Source organism: Helianthus annuus, chromosome 16 (assembly GCF_002127325.2).
Source record: "Helianthus annuus cultivar XRQ/B chromosome 16, HanXRQr2.0-SUNRISE, whole genome shotgun sequence".
In the NCBI taxonomy this organism is placed as follows: Eukaryota; Viridiplantae; Streptophyta; class Magnoliopsida; order Asterales; family Asteraceae; genus Helianthus; species Helianthus annuus.
The window spans coordinates 121,325,232-121,342,623 of record NC_035448.2 but is presented as its reverse complement, the minus strand read 5'-3'; the positions used below and the strand labels follow the sequence as shown (position 1 = coordinate 121,342,623).

Below are 17,392 nucleotides of genomic sequence, written 5' to 3'. Positions count from 1 at the left end.
TTTATTATTTTAATATTATACTACTTTATTATTATATTTACTTTTAACATATTTTCGTTTTTTTCTAATGATATATTTTATTCTAATGATATTTTCTTTTATTATTTACTTTTTATTTTTCAAAAATCTTTTTTCTGTTTTTAAAAAGATATTATTTTAATCAATTAATTTAATATTTCTTTAATATGTTTTTTTTTTCCAAAAAAGCAAATTCATTCCAATCATCAGGGCAAATTACATAAGGATAGCAGGTAGACGAGCAACAAACTGCGCCGCAATCCCTTTTTGAATAGAAAACCCTAATCTACTAAAAACAAAGCCTCGCCCCTGAGGGGTCGAAAAGTTGCTATGGACCACACGCTGAACTCTAGACAAGAACCGAACTGCCTCCGGCGCCAAGGAGCCGAACGTGTCAAACGCCAGGGGGACAAAGGCATGTTGATTATCCTCACAAGCTTTCGCGTGCTTTTCCACCTTTTTTGACTCCGCTTTCAGTACCGCTTGCCCCGCCACAAATCCATTTTCCCGGAACCCGGCTAGTGGGGATACACCTGTGAGATCGACACAAGCATGTTTCCCGCCCTCCCAACAAAAAACTAGCACGTCAGCTGGGCGTAGGGTGGGTCTCCCCTCCGACGGGTCTGTAAGAAAATTAACCGGTGCCTCTTTCTTCGCCGAGATCCCTGCTCGTCTGAGAATATCCATTAACGCGTCTCGCACAAAGTCATGTCGATACTTAAACACCGGCAACTCTCTACAGTGTAACGCATGCTCCCCGTATTTATATAGGCATGCTTTACGGCAGACTGGGCAAGTTTCATCATTCGGGAACATGGAGATCATCAAACGGTACTTAAGGATTGACCGGTACTCCACCGCTGACATTTGTTGACCCAAACCTTCAATATTGTTAAAAATAAAGTTGTATTCAGAATAGAATATTTATTTTGTATCGTTTTTTACTATACGAGGATAACCTAAACCGACTCTGCTGGTCTGACTTTTGAAACAGCATGCTATATTTTCAAATAATGTCCGTTTAATATTATTATTTACTCTATTTCGCCGTAACGTGCGACATCAATAAAACCTGGTTAATATAATCCCTTAATACCTGAGGTTGATTTCATAAAAGTGAGGAAAAAATTAATTTTCCAAAAATATTATTTTAATAAATATTTTTCCAATAAAATTATTTTGAGTAAATATTTTTTTCACTAGTTTCTAGGAAAAACTCGTGAGATTGTTCTTAGTCCGAACGTAGTGGGGCGGCATAATTGGGCGGTATGCCCTCATAGCGCCGGTATAGCGCCGGCACACCGCCACAAGGGGCGCCATCAATCGAATTTTTGGGGGTGGCGCGATAATTTTCGCGGCGCCATGCATTTGGTTTGTGTTCTCTCCACTCTCACAGAGATATATACATACATATATATGTATAATTTAAGGGTTTATTAAATAATTGGGTAATGATGAGGTAGGGGCGTTATGACTACGGGCTTAAATGCATAAGGCCCCATAACGCCCACACGCTGACGTGGCGTGCCACATGTCGCATAACGCCCCTTTGAGGGCTTTATGACTACACATGCCCTTAAGAGATAAACAACATGGTGGGCCCATCTTCATTCATCTGCCACAAAACACTCTGAATTTACCATCAATCAATCACCGATCGATCGCCACCATGATCACCATCGGTTCCTCCACCACCACCACGTCCTCCCTCTTCAAACATAAACCGATCTTCACCGTTCGTGCCACCGGAAAATTCGCCACAACATGGACACCCAACAGCTGGAAATCAAAACCCGCCGTTCAAATCCCAGAATACCCCGACAAGAATCATCTGGAATCTGTTCTGAAAACACTAGAATCTTATCCTCCGATTGTGTTTGCCGGTGAAGCTCGGAAGCTAGAGGAGCGCTTGGGTGAGGCTGCATGCGGTGGTGCCTTCTTGCTTCAAGGTGGTGATTGTGCTGAGAGTTTTAAGGAGTTTAAAACTGATAACATAAGGGATACGTTTCGGTTGCTGTTACAGATGAGTGTTGTGCTTATGTTCGGTGGTCAAATGCCTGTTATTAAGGTACATGATGTCAGTTTATTTACATATATTTTTAAACAGTAGGATGATAGATTAACATCATATATATATGTTCTCTGTTTCATTCATATTTATATAAGCGGGGCTACAAAATATAAATATATGTGTAACATAAATATTTGCGCAAGTAATGGGACAAGTATTCGGGTATGGTCGGGCATGAGATAAGTTTTAAAGAATTTATGGGTATGGGAGGGGTATGATATTAGTTGATACCCGACCCTATTACCTGAAACATAAATAAAACTGTGGGACAAGTGATGTTACAAGTATTCGGGTTTGAGATAAGTTTCAAAAAGTTTAGGGGTATGGTATTAGAGAAGTTTACTAATTTGCTAATTTTAAGTCGCTTCTATAATTCTAATTTCGTTTGAGTAGTAACATTATTTAAAAACTAAAAAGAGTAAGAAATGTATTGGAGAATTCCAACGAGTAAATTTTTAACAAACTAACGAGTATACCCGATACTCAACTGGTAATTACCCGACGGATATTGAGCCGGATATAAGACAGTCTTTTATTTCGGGTAGTGACAATTTTAGTCAATTGGTTGCATGATTAGGTGGGGAGAATGGCTGGCCAATTTGCTAAACCAAGATCAGACTCATTCGAAGAGAAAGATGGGGTTAAATTACCAAGTTACAGAGGAGACAATATAAATGGCGATTCATTCGACGAAAAATCAAGAATTCCAGACCCTAGTAGAATGATTCAAGCTTACACTCAATCAGTCTCCACCCTCAACATCTTGAGGGCTTTTGCCACTGGTGGTTATGCAGCTATGCAGCGCGTTAACGAATGGAATCTTGATTTCACAGAGCATAGTGAACAAGGAGACCGGTATCTTGAAAATTTGCATAATTTGATACTGATTGTAAAAAGAGGTTCTGATAGAGGTGCGTTAAAACTGTGATTGATAGGTACCGCGAATTGGCTCATAGAGTTGATGAGGCAATGGGGTTCATGGCTGCTGCTGGACTCACAACTGATCACCCGATTATGACTACTACGCAGTTTTGGACGTCTCACGAGTGCTTGCTTTTGCCTTATGAACAAGCACTCACAAGGGAAGACTCTACTTCAGGTCTTTACTATGATTGTGCAGCTCACATGGTTTGGGTCGGTGAACGTACACGCCAACTTGATGGTGCGCATGTTGAATTTCTTCGAGGAGTTGCAAACCCTCTTGGCATTAAGGTATATTTCCTGAATCTTGTATATTTTCGTTCCTTTTTATTCATTGTATGTTGTTTAATTATAAACTTACTCTTCTTACCAACTATATTTTCCATTTTACCTTTGGATTAAAGTCTCAACTTTTGAAGTTGTTCATATAAGTAACATTGACATGGAAAACATTCTGAAAAGGAAATGTCACAATCCTGTTACCAGGGTGTAAACCAGCCGAGCGGTGCTCGTTTAACTTAATAGAGTTCGAGCTTGGCCGGTTTCGAGTTCGCCTAAGCTCGAGCTTGGATGTAGCTCGTTAAACTTACTAGAGCTCTAGTTTGGCTCGTTTCGGTCTCTATATCCAAAATGAGCGCAGCTAGTGAGAAGTTTTCTAAACTAATTATTTAATTATTTACAAGTATAATTTTATACTTATAAGTTATAAGTTATAACATAAATGTATATTATTAAATTGTTTTTATCATAATTATATATCTGATCGTTTAGGCTTGTGATCAAAGCCAAGCTCAGCTTATGATGTTTAGGCTCGTTTATTAAACGAACATAGTTTTAGGCTTGACCTCGGGCTCAAGCTCATTCAATCTCGACTTGATTCGAGCTTATAGCAAGCTGATCTTGAGTAGCTCACGAGTGGCTCCACCTATTCGTATCCCTACTTGTTAGGACACACTGGAAAGGAAGCATGAGTGACCCATAGCAGGAGCTAACACATGATTTTGAGACAAATTGATGTTTATGTTGTGAATTAGCTAATTAACCTAACAACATGAGAGATAGCATAAAGTTATTAGAGAAATTAGGTTGAGATGAAGGCCTTTTGTGATGCAGGTGAGTGATAAAATGGACCCGAACCTACTAGTAAAGCTCATTGAAATCTTGAACCCTCATAACAAGCCTGGAAGAATCACTGTCATTTCAAGAATGGGAGCCGATAACACACGAGTGAAGCTTCCTCATCTGATCAGAGCGGTTCGTGGGGCTGGTCAAATCGTCACCTGGGTTAGTGACCCAATGCATGGTAACACCATTAAAGCTCCCATGGGGCTCAAGACTCGTTCTTTTGATGCGATTAGGGTATGCTGTTTATTCGTTCATATTCAGCCCGTTCACTAGTTTCCTTTTAGCTAGGTTACACAAACAAGTTCATCAACATAAGCGAAAATAATCCAAAATTTGTTTTATAGGCTGAAGTGACGGCGTTCTTTGACGTGCATGATCAAGAAGGAAGCTACCCAGGCGGTGTTCATCTAGAAATGACGGGCCAGAACGTAACCGAGTGTGTTGGGGGTGCACGGACCATCACCTACAACGACTTGAGCTCACGGTACCACACCCATTGTGACCCGCGGCTCAATGCTTCTCAGTCATTGGAACTTGCCTTCATCATTGCAGAGCGGCTCAGGAAGGGACGGCTCAGACGAGGCATTAGCACCACAACAGCAGGTTTTATACGTTAGCTATAAGTGTTATGTAGAAAGTTTTAAATAATATGAACTGTACTAATATAAATAAAAAGTGATATTTAATGAAAAAAAGGGTCTGTTTGGTATGGGGTAATGGAATAGATGAGAGAATGGAATGGACGAGGTAATGGAATGGACAACGGAATGAAATGGATCATTCCATTCCATTGTGATGTTTGGTTACTCATATATGAATAGAATGAATCATTACTTTGTACAGTTTGATAAAAAAAAAAAATGAAGTAAACACAACTGTATTAAAGCGACAAAAATATAACTGACTCAATAATAATAATAATATATTAGTGATAAAAAATTAATAATAGATTTTTCATATATATTAATATTAGTATGAATATTAATAAATATAAATATAAATACAAATAAAAGTATAATAATAATAATAATAATAATAATAATAATAATAATAATAATAATAATAATAATAATAATAATGATAACATATTTCTTTTCATTCATTGAAGGAATGGAAAAAAAACACCTACATACCAAGGAATGGAAATTGCTATATTTGGAATGAGTTACATTCCCTTGGAATGCTCCATTCCATTACCAATGATAACCAAACATGTTTATTTTCGTTCCATCAGAATGATCCATTCCATTCCATCTTTCATTCCTTCATACCAAACGCTACCTAAATTTACTTATTTTATTTTGAACTCTACCTTTCTCATTTTCAATATTAACGAAAAGAAATAAAATTTATTTCATTTATAGAAGATAACGAGTAAACAATCCCGCGTGGCGGAAATTCGATCAGTAACGGTTTGATTTATTATAATACCGGCAACACTCACTATAGTAACTGAAAGATAAAACTTAAAAGATTAAGGTCGTGATATGTCAAAAAAGATATTGACACTTGTTTACATCGATCGAAAACTATAATATCGGTATTGGTATGGTACCAGCACTTGTATAGATTAAACCAGTGATACGTGGTTGCATGTAATTTTTCTCTTGACCTTGTGATACAATTTTTATTTGAAAAAGTATTGTATTCAAAATAATAGTACAATGACGAACCAAGTCGGTATAATATTTACAATAATTTTATTACACAAAAGTTGTATGATGTAACTCAAAATATAAAGACGATTTTACATCGATTGAAAATCATAAAAACGAATACCAATACCAGCTTCGATAACCTCTATACCAGTACCGATCAGGCAGTCACCACTCTACACTACCACATGCATCCACTGTCGCCCACCGCCACACATCAGCCACCGAAACCGTCGCAAACCACAACTCACCACCTGTCAGTCACTATTCGCCAAAAAAAAAAAAAAAAAAAACTCTTCCCATGTAGCGATAACGGGTGATGTGGTTGTGGCGAGCATTTGATTGTACCATGTGCTTTCTTCTTGTAACGAAGTCGTCTAAAGATCCATAGCAGCTCTGCACAAAACGGTAACTGGTCAGGCGGTCACCACTGTACACCACCACATGCATCCACCGTCGGCTGCGCCACACATCAGCCGGCGAGATCGTCGCAAACCTGCACAACGTACCACCTGTCAGTCCCTAGTCGGCCAGAAAGAATAGCGGGTGTGGTGGAGGCGGTTAGCGTTTGCCTGTAGCATGTGGTTTCTTCTGTACCAATGTTTTGGTTAAAATTGTGTGGCCCAATTAGATTACAGAGATTATAAAAAAGAAATAAGAAGCAGGTAAACTACTGTTCACCTAACTTTGTAAATGTTATAGAGTTAATATAATCATCATAATAAATGTTTTGGAAGATTATATATATATAATTATCATAAATGTATTCGAAGATAGATTTATTAATGTATTATAATTTACATCGAGATAATTGGTAAACGGGCAATAAGATAGATTGTATAAAATTATTTTAGTTGATAATAAATTGTCCTCTGTATTTTATTTTTAATGCTTAGATATAAGAATGTTAAACTAATTAGTTTTCTCATAATTCGATAAATTATGAGAAATTTGTTACACCTACAATGTTCGTCGTTATGTTTTTCTACAAAAGTTAAAGACGAGTTTTTTTTTTTTTTTCCAAATATGTGTAGGTGGAAAAAATATTTACTAAAATGGGTGATTTGAAAAATGTTTATCAAAATGAGCGTTTTTCTTTATTTCTTTATTTTTAACTAATCTATTATAAATCTTCTCTTTTTTTAACTCAATTATCCCTTTTATACCTTTTTTTTCTTCAATCAACTCATTATTTTTTATATATAACTAACCTATTATATTTTTATTTTTATGATCAAACCATGTTAAAACAAATTGAAATTGTTGAGAAATACATCTCACCTACCTTTTTTGGATAATATTTCATTCACTATTTTGTCCGTATACATGATTATCGATTCAGTACTATTTTTATTTAATTTTATTGAATCAATAATGACAGAGCAAATGTTTGCTCGGTTTCGCAGATATGTTGGTTCATTGGCATAATTTAAACTCGATACTTATCTCTTTAAAACTATTAACTTATTTTTTCAAAAGTCAGGAACAACAATTTTTTTGATTTTTTGCTAATGAGCTAACATGTGCATATGTTTCGTTCGTTTATTTATGTTGGTAAACGTTTCTTAATGTTCGTTCATTTAAATCCGCTTAAGTTGGTTCATCTACCTACCCTTATTTATGTTTGTTTGTTTACGTTAACTTATTTCCATTAGTTTGCGTAAATTTAAATTCTTCATTTAAATTCTTCATTTACATTTCTCAGTGTAATCATTTTGTTTTTTAGTTAAATTACAATTTAGTCTAATTTTATAAGTTTAAAGTATTACTCATTACATATTAATCTAGTTTTAGAGTTAATTACCTGGTTAGTCCTTGAGATTTTTCAAAAGTAACAAAGTTGGGTATTAAGAGTTCCAAGTAGGGGTGGCAAAAGGGATGGGTTGGGCAGGTTTGGGTCATAGGTTAGGATGAGTTTGGGTTAGGATGAGTTTTGAAAGAAAAATGTTAGAATTGCATGGATTAGGATGGGTATGGGTTAGAATGAGTTTGGGTAAAGATGAGTTTATTTACGGTTAAGATAAGTTTGGGTAAATATTGGTTCGACTTTCGATGATGACGTGGCCTGGCAATAAAAATCCATTGGGTATTTTGAGTCATTATAAAAATGAGGATTGGTCAGGATGGGTAGAGAAAAAATAAAAAAAAATTTAAAAATAAAAATCCCAAAAAATCAAAAAATTCAGAAAAATAAAAAAACAACTAAAAAGTTTTTAAAAAATGTAAAAAATTAAGAAGTCGTACCAAACGCTACCTTAAGGATTTGTTTGGAGATAATTAGGACCAATTATGCCTTTATGATAACCAATAGTAGTGGACTGGGCCCAAACACCCATATCAAGCCCAATTATACCTAAATTCGAAATTTAAAATCTAACCAACTTTATAAAACACAAAGAGACGTAGAATACAGGTTTAGTATCAAATACAAATGCTCCTAAAAGTAAGAAGTCGTACAAATGGTATTAAATGGACTCCGATTGACCTCATTCAGGCAGAATTAAAACCGTCTTATCGAAATCTACAATGTGAGATTTTAGGTGATCACTTTTGGACTTCTAGGTTGTAGATTTTTGAATTTTTGTTTATTATCATTGTGTATTTTATTTATCATTGTGTTTTTTCTATATTTGCGTCATTGTGTCTTTTTTCGTCGACACTGTGTTATATTTTTCGGTATTGTGTTATATTTTGCTCGACACTGTGTTATATTTTCCGTCATTGTATTATATTTTGCTCGACATTGTGTCATCTTATGTCATCCATTGTGACTAGCTAACATCTGTTTTTATTAAATTTTATAATCTTTACAAACACTCCATTCGTCGATAAAAACCTAGAAAAGCCAATTAAAAATCCTAGAAACCAATGTTAGTTCATCTCTACTTTCAAAAAGAATGGCTTCAAGTGATTCCTAAGAGCCTCCTTAGTCATCCACACACTTATTGCATTTAAGTTTCTTCACAAGGTTTTAAAAGCTAGAATGCTAAGAACTAAACTTGTTGTTCTTGATAGAAATATAAGCTTCATTTGAAGTATTTTTACCCCTTGAAATTGTTTATGTAGCACAATCTGAAGTTCACCTCACTTGTAAGTAAAAAACCACCTAGAAACCTCATTTTCAAGTTTAGATCTTCACATGCATGTAAAATTTAGATTCAGTTGCATATTTTAACCTTTATGTATCATTGCAAGTTTCAAATAATGTGCTTTACACTAATGACAATCTATTTAGCTTGTTGAATACAAGCATGTGAAAATTACGTGAGGGTAAGTATGTACCCCTCCCCCCCCCTTTTAAAATTAATTGCTTCTTATTTCCCATCCCTACTGCACATTAACCGCTAAAATCCCTTCCCTTGTGGCACGCTAAATGCTATAATCCCTTTGATTATAGCTGGATTAAGCCCTAATTTAGAACAAATCATCTATGTTTGTTCATGGAAGAAGGAAGCGCGACCATAGAAAAGTTCCATAACACATTGATAACTACGATATTGTTGAACTATTCTAAATGATGTGCGTGGACCGGGATAGTAAAATCCTATAAATCCTCAAAGTCAAGTTTAAATTTATAAAATTGATAATTATGTTAGAAATAACCCGTTCATGTGGCCTAACGGATCATTTGAGTAACGTTTCCAATATGACACAACTACAACTTCCTAACATTTACTTGATGGAAGTAATTGTTATAAGTTAAAGGACTTTACAATTTCTCTTTAGATGCCTTTAATAGAGAGAATACCAAGAGTTATTAACCAACCATGATTTATGATCATAATTATAGATCATTAGTGATAGTCATGGTTTATAAATAGTTATATAAAGAACTCTTTTAAAAAACACCAAAGTATAAACTTTCTCTCCACATCCCATCAAGACTAAGGCATTATAACAGGAATCATGGCTTCATCATCGTCTGCGAAGATAACCATTCCCATAAGTAAGTGCCTATGATTTCATGTTCATAATTATGTAATGCTTGAATAAACATGATTAGGGTTCTATGTTTTTAACACATGTTTAAAGATATAATCAACATGTGGTATCAGAGCGATGTTGATTATATCAATTCAATCCTGAAAATCTATTTGTTCCCTTCATAATCCATCGTTTGCGGAAAGTTTCTTTTCAATAAATATATTATCATATGGAAACATTTGTGGAATATTGATTTTAAGAAAGAAACCCACAAACCAATTCATAAGTCTATTTAATCATGTGGACTTTTCGTATACATTGAAACTTACACATGACTCACGAAAGTCTTTAAGTTTTCTATTGGATATTTACTCTAGATCTATTAAATTGATATATTTCAACTTATGAACTTTATGAATAAAAGATACATGATGTTGTGTATGATGGATAATGGAAATTATGATGATATGTGTTAACGATTTACTTTTGATGCTGGCATGTTTATATTTGCCAAATGAAGTGAATCAATTTTTTATTGAAGTCTTTTATTTTACAATCGATTTAATTCTTTTGCATATCGTTAATATGGCAATCGGTTTTCACTAAATTAGCAGTATTTTTTATAAATCAATTGATGATCGATTAAATTAATTTATTCTAAATGCTGTGACTTATTTCAATCACACACCAACAAACCTATTAATGTTGATTTAATTTGTTGTAGATGAAAAGTATTGAAATCGACTAATTAGTTAATTATTTTGGCAAAATTATCTTGCAAATTATGAAACCGTTTTGCAAAGATGTCAAAATCGGTTTGCAAGCCTTAGTTGTTTATTTATTTATTTTTGCTCTTATATGGGACTAACTTGTGAATGGTCCAATTTAAGTATGCAAGTTAAATGGCAAACTTCAGTGATCGATGATTAAACCAACGGAATATCATTTGATTTAACATTGAAGCTTAAGTTATGCCATCTTATGTAATTATCTGTATTTGCCTAACTTACATAAATATTTCATTTCTGGCCCAAAGGTGTTATGTTATATTTATGTGCTTTACTTTATTATTTATGTGTGTTCATAAGACATGAATTTTGGTCAAAACCAAAGCGAAGCCAGAGTTCATATAGAACACTAAAGACGGTCTATTATTTATATCGTTCATAATGCGTGAATTTTGGTCAAAGCCAAAGCGAAGCCAAAATTCAAGCAGAACATTAAGTTGGTTTTATTTATTTATGTTCATAATACATGAAATTTGGTCAAAGCCAAAGCGAAGACAAAGTTCATGTAGAACAATAAGTCAGTCTATTATGTATGTTCATAATGCATAAATTTTGGTCAAAGCCAAAGCGAAGCCAAATTTATTTAGAAAATCAAGATAATCTGTTATTTATGTACGTTCATAATGTCTGAATTTTGGTCAAAGTCAAAACGAAGCCAAAATTCAGGAAGAACCTTAAATTACTCTGTTATTTTGGTGTTATAGTAGACTATATCTTCAATATAATAATTTGTGTTTGCGTAACTTGATTACCCCATAATGTAAATCACTCCAAGCTTCTTCTTAAGTTTGTATCTCATCTATTTTATCCACTCTAATTTCAAAACCTAAAATGTTTTGCTTACTAAAGAGTTTCTACAAAATTTGCTCTTGTTGGATTGTTGATTATTTCTTAAGATATGATAATGCTACTGCTCTTAAGATATGAGTGTGTTGATTAGCAACATATGTACAGGAAAAGGAATGCATGAAACTTGAAAATTAGATGTTGTTCATCTCACCGCCACTAAAGCTAAAAGGAGGATACTTTTAAGATTCAGAGATAGTGTACAAGTACTACTTCCAGCTATAAGTTTCTTCAAAGGAAAGTCTCACTGCTATTTTTTGCCATTAACTAGGCATGAGCATCGAGACTATCCATAATTCAATGGGACAACTGGCTAAGATAAGTAGTTAGATATTTATGATATTTGAGTCTGCTAATGGTAATATTCCAATCAACACATGATGCGTTGACTCTAGTTCTATGTGTTTGCTTACTAGAAATCAACAAATACTTATGATGAGAGTTTGTGGCAAAATTTTATGTTAAAACTATAAGAACCATAATAAACGGTTTTACAATTGGGCTTTATGACACCTTATATATTCTATAGATTATTCAGAATTTAGTATCAATATAAAAGCTACATTATGACAGTTCTGAGGTTTGCATGGTTAAAACAAAGTCACTCTTACCTTAAACTCTCATATTATTTGTCATCTCAATCTAGATAGAAAGAGTAAACTGCCGTTTTGGTCCCTGTGGTTTGGTTAATTTTGCCACTTTAGTCCAAAACTCAAACTTTTTGCATCTGTGTCCCTGTGGTTTCAGTTTTATTGCCATTTTGGTCCAAAAATGAAATCAGGTCATATTTGTCTTATAAAATCCTGTTATTTTGTCATTTTCCGCAGGGGCAAAATGATCATTTCTTTTTTATAAATAAATACCATATTTTATAAGACAAATATGACCTGATTTGCCCCTGAGGAAAATGACAAAATTGCAGGATTTTATAAGACAAGTATGACCTGATTTCATTTTTGGACCAAAATGGCAATAAAACTAAAACCACAGGGACCCAGATGCAAAAGGTTTGAGTTTTGGACTAAAGTGGCAAAAGTAACCAAACCTCAGGGACCAAAATGGCAGTTTACTCAGATAGAAACCTTATAAGATAGAACTAGATGATGCTACACTTTTTTACAACCTTTTGTTATCATGAAAATGAAAATTTAACAAAAGAAAAATGAGACCTACAAATTTCATCCATTGAGATCAAATTTCATGAGAAATCATGACTGGGTTGATGAAGGATGAAATATTATCAAATCTCATTCTTAGTGACTTATGAGCTTGTTTCATAAGCCTTAATAATTAAATGGCTAAGGGAATAAATCAAGTTCAATCAGAAATTATATTTCATTGGAACTTATCCTAAAATGGAATATTCAGACATTATTTATTTATCATAATATTTACTTGTGTCTAATATGTCCCTTATGGATCAAGATATTAAGGAAATTAATTCATATATACTATGATTCCTTCTAAATATGTCCCTCAATTTGTTTTAAACATCTGGACATCAAGGAAATCAAGTCTAACATATATGACATGTTCCCATAACACATACATCATTGAAACTTATCTTGTATCATTCCTAGAGATCTAAAAGGTTAGTGGGAGCAAAGTGTCTTAATCTTAACTTACGAGAGTTGCAAGAGGTAGGGGAGTGAAAACTTGTTACCTCAATTTGTACCTCTTGTACAAGACATTGCTCCTTCATAAATTTTCTCTTTAGGTATCTACTGCTACTCTAACAAAAGTTTCATTGTTGCTTAAACGTGGGCACACTCAGATTTCTTACCAAAATTATAATCCTCAAACAGAAAAACTACAATGAGTTACATCATTAACTTGTTTCTCAATTAGAATCTATTGGCCTTTTAATGTTGACCATAAGCATGCTAAATTTCTAATGATTTCTAAAATTAGTGGGAGTAGTAAAAGTCCTTATCATGACTTACAAGAAGTACAAGAGACGGGGGGAAAAGACTTATTAAATTTTACTCTGATTACACCTCTTGTACACCATACTCCACCAACTCTTACACACTTAGAATCAAAAAGTGATAGCCACTTAATCAAGAGTTAATCCATAAAACTGAAACTCATAATACAACCCAATAATCAACTACGGAGGTCATCTAGGTTTGACTTTGATGATTATGTATCCTCCTTGACTGAAGTTGAAATGGATATTGGAAAGTTTACTGGTCCTACCTCCTCTAGTTAAGCCATTAGCGTTAATCAATTTTCCAAATGGAATAAGAATTGTTATTAGCAAATTTGATTTTATTTGTTAGAGTAACGTTTGGGATTTGGTTGAATTACCTAAGAGTGTTCATCACTAAACAAAATCTGAATGCAAACGTTAAGACACTAAAAGTATGATTGATTGTTAAAGGTTATGCTCAGAAGAGAATTATTTAACAAAGAATCATCTTATCTTTCTTACAAGATGTTTCTTTGAGGATCAGTGTTGTTCTAGTGACTCATAATCATTTAGAGCTACATTATACGAACATTAATACAACTTACCTTAAACGACTTATATGTTCATAAAACAACCTGAAAGTTCTAAACTGATGGTCAAGAACACTTACTTTGTATGTCAATAACTTCCATGTATGGGTTGAAGCAAGCATCAAAATATGATGAAATATTAATGGAATTCTTTTCATCAAGAGTTAAGTGTATTTATGTACCTACCTCAAGATGAGTGGGAGCAACTAATGTAAACTTATCCTTATATAGATGGCACTCTTTGGATAAGTATATGTTACACAAGTCAAATAATTTCTCACACATATTTTGATATAATGAATCTCGGAGATACCACTTATGTGAGAAATATCAAAATATATCGAGATAGATCCAACGGGACATTATTTTCGTCCCATACGCTTTACTCTAAAGCGGGCTCTTACATGTGTAACAAACAATATTGCTCTCCTTTTGAAGATAAAATGATAAATGATAATTAGAAGCCTTACAAAGGTTCAAGTCTATACTCAGTTAGATATTGCGCACATTGATGAACATTAGACCACTCTAGATTATTGTGAAGCATCTTACGATATCTTTAAGAAACGAGAAAGACTATAAGAAGAGGTTGATTATTCGTACCTTGATTTTGTAATATTCAAAAGAAACTAAAAGTCAATTTTGGGTAATCCTTATATTTATAGACAAATCTATTTCATGGAGGAGTCATAAGAAACTGTTAACAACATATTATATTGACATAATATGTTGTTAATTAACAACGCAATTGTCACTAAATGTTGTTGAAATTTTATCAGTAGACTCGTAAACTTATTAACTCTATATAAATACTATATTGAAGACTTACTGTGCAAAGTCAGCTACCTTATTTCCTCGAACAGTAACAGTTCTAGAGATGCTGCATTAAACTTCGATACAAAATTATTATTCATTTATGAACAAGAAGAGGAAACTAAATATTTTTTTATCGAATATATTTACATTCATGATATGCTTGCGGATTCGATAACTAAGGTCTACACCCAAAGTCTTTTTAAGAGCTCATAATAAAGACGAGTTTTACTAAAGGCCTTACATAATAGCATATCGTACATATAAATGATTAGTTATTATTTTTTTCCTCAATTATGTAGATCGTGAAACGACCTAACGAGTCGATCAGAAGAGTGCTCAGACAGAATTAGAGGCGGAATTCATTGATTCTGTCTTTGTTTAGCTTGAATTCACTTTTAATTGTCTCTTGTATTGATCAGAAAGCAATTACAGCCTTGGAGACACTTCGACGGAGCTTCGCCGTCGGAAATCACAACTGAACTGACTACTTTGATTCCGCTCAGTCATTTGTTTGTCTATAAATACGTATGTGCACCTAATGACGTATAGGAAAGAATTATGCAAATTAATATTAAAGGGCTTACCTCAGTCATTTTGGTCTTAAATTTAAGTGTGTTTTGATTTGGGGTTGTAACATGATTAATGGGGGTCTTGAGTTGACATTAACTCAATGACTGTATTTTTCTGTTGCATTTTCAATTTGAAACATTAATTAATGTTATAACTTGGCCAAACTTACTTATGCTTATCACAAATGATCACTCGGCCAAGTGGGAGAATGTTAGAAATAACCCGTTCATGTGGCCTAATGTATCATTTAAGTAACGTTGCCAATATGACACAACTACAAGTTCCTAACTTTTACTTGATGGAAGTAATTGTTATAAGTTAAAGGACTTTACGATTTCCCTTTAGATGCCTTTAATAGAGAGAATACCAAGAGTTATTAACCAACCATGATTTATGATCATAATTATAGATCATTAGTGATAGTTGTCACGGCCCCCGGCCCGGTGTGACCCGGTCCAGAAGCCGTGGGACAGAAACCCGTGGTATTGATTATTTAATTTGACAGCGGAAGTTTAACAGGATCTTTTAAAATTTGAAAATGCCTAATTATTTTATTTCACAATTTGGGACGAACCCCATATTACAATAAAGGGAATTTCATAAGGAAATCCCTGATTTTACAAAACATGTTTATTTATTTTATTCCACTACTTCAAGCTTGTTCGTGCTCCGTAGCACTTTTCCTTGATTCACAGTAGGTCACTTGAAACATGTTTAAAAATATTTTATCAGCGGGGAAATACTGGCGAGTCATTCAGGTTATATACATGACACATCAGTTATGAATTACATGATAAGAGCGATTACAATGGCTACTATCTTATTTTTATCTGGCGCCGTGTCACACCTTGGTGACGATGATCATACCACTATTGGGTCCTTTCACCCAAGTAGTGACGATTATCACTGTTAGTTCGGTGAACCTAACCGTGAGAAATTAGTAATGTGCACAATATCCCACTTGCCAGTGATTCAAGATAACCACGACATAATCCCTGTAATTATAACTTTGAAAATAATTGGAGTATTGTAAAACAATGGTAATAAAAAGAGAATGACTCACATTGCAAGTTTAATTGGGCAGAGTTTAGCCTACTGATTTAGCCGTGTAACCTAGTTTAAATATCAATGCACACAAAACTAGGTCAGTAACTTAATACAACATTTACGATAATCACGAAATCAAAACCCTCACAACGAATGACAAAGTATAGCCCTAATTTAGGCAGCACTTAAACATCCATCGGATCGGTTTCAATCGATCGGACATCGTATCGTAGCAATGATCGAGTTAATACCCTGTATCGTAGCAGCGTTTTCCTACTTTAAACTTGATTTTCGAACAAAATAAGTGTGATTTTGAAAGTTTTCTCGAGCACAGACGATCAGGCCATGCACAGGCAATTTATAGCAAAATTTAAGGTTTTACGAGGCCCGCGTAAACCTTAATAAGAACTTACGCGGCCCGCGAGGGCCACCTAGTCTACAACTAGGGCTACCGTGTCACCGGTAGGGTTGTCACGTGTGCGATACGTGGCCTGAAATGCTTATCCGGTCAACTTTACTTTGACGCGGCCCGCGTAAGCCTAAGCTTACGTTTTACGCATCCCGCGTGAAACTCAAAATTCTTGTTTTCTTGGTTTTTCATGCACATTAGGGTTTCAGGGGTCCGGGTTTTCACTTACTAGTCGTTTTGGGACATTTTTGCAGGTCCTTACATCCTCCCCACCTTATTTAAAATCTCGTCCTCCAGATTTACTGAAATAAGTGAGGATACTTTCGCTTCATTTCCGATTCCAGCTCTCAGGTATACTCAGGTCCTCATTTTGAATCCCACTTGACTTTGACCAGTACTAGTCTTTTGTGTTTGAGAAACTTAATCTTTCTGTCTTCTATTTGAAGCAGTTTCTCCACGAATTTCAGTTTTTCATTCACTTGTATGTCTTGAAGAGGGACTACCAGGGATTCATCATATAAACATTTCTTGAGGTTGGATACATGAAATACATCGTGTACCCTAGCTAACTCTTCTGGTAGTTGTAAGCGATAAGCAACTGGTCCTATTCGCTGAATTACTAGGAATGGTCCTATTTACCTTGGACTTAGTTTTCCTTTCTTACCAAAGCGGACTACCCCTTTCTAAGGAGAAACTTTTA

At 34.3% G+C, this 17,392-nt stretch overlaps 1 protein-coding gene across 2 annotated transcripts; it reads left to right on the top strand.

The window, feature by feature from the left end:
- Positions 1-1,610: 1,610 nt before the first annotated feature.
- On the top strand, positions 1,611-4,844 carry LOC110915883 (phospho-2-dehydro-3-deoxyheptonate aldolase 2, chloroplastic). 2 transcript variants are annotated; one of them, XM_022160627.2, is made up of 5 exons: positions 1,614-2,086; positions 2,667-2,944; positions 3,025-3,301; positions 4,124-4,369; positions 4,480-4,844. In XM_022160627.2, exons 1-5 carry the CDS (start codon positions 1,688-1,690, stop codon positions 4,750-4,752), a joined length of 1,473 nt encoding a protein of 490 aa, XP_022016319.1. In that variant the 5' UTR covers positions 1,614-1,687; the 3' UTR covers positions 4,753-4,844. The 2 variants fall into 2 exon arrangements, with proteins under 2 accessions (XP_022016320.1, XP_022016319.1); XM_022160628.2 differs by lacking the exon at positions 4,124-4,369 and having other exon boundaries at positions 1,611-2,086.
- The last annotated feature ends 12,548 nt before the right edge of the window (positions 4,845-17,392 follow it).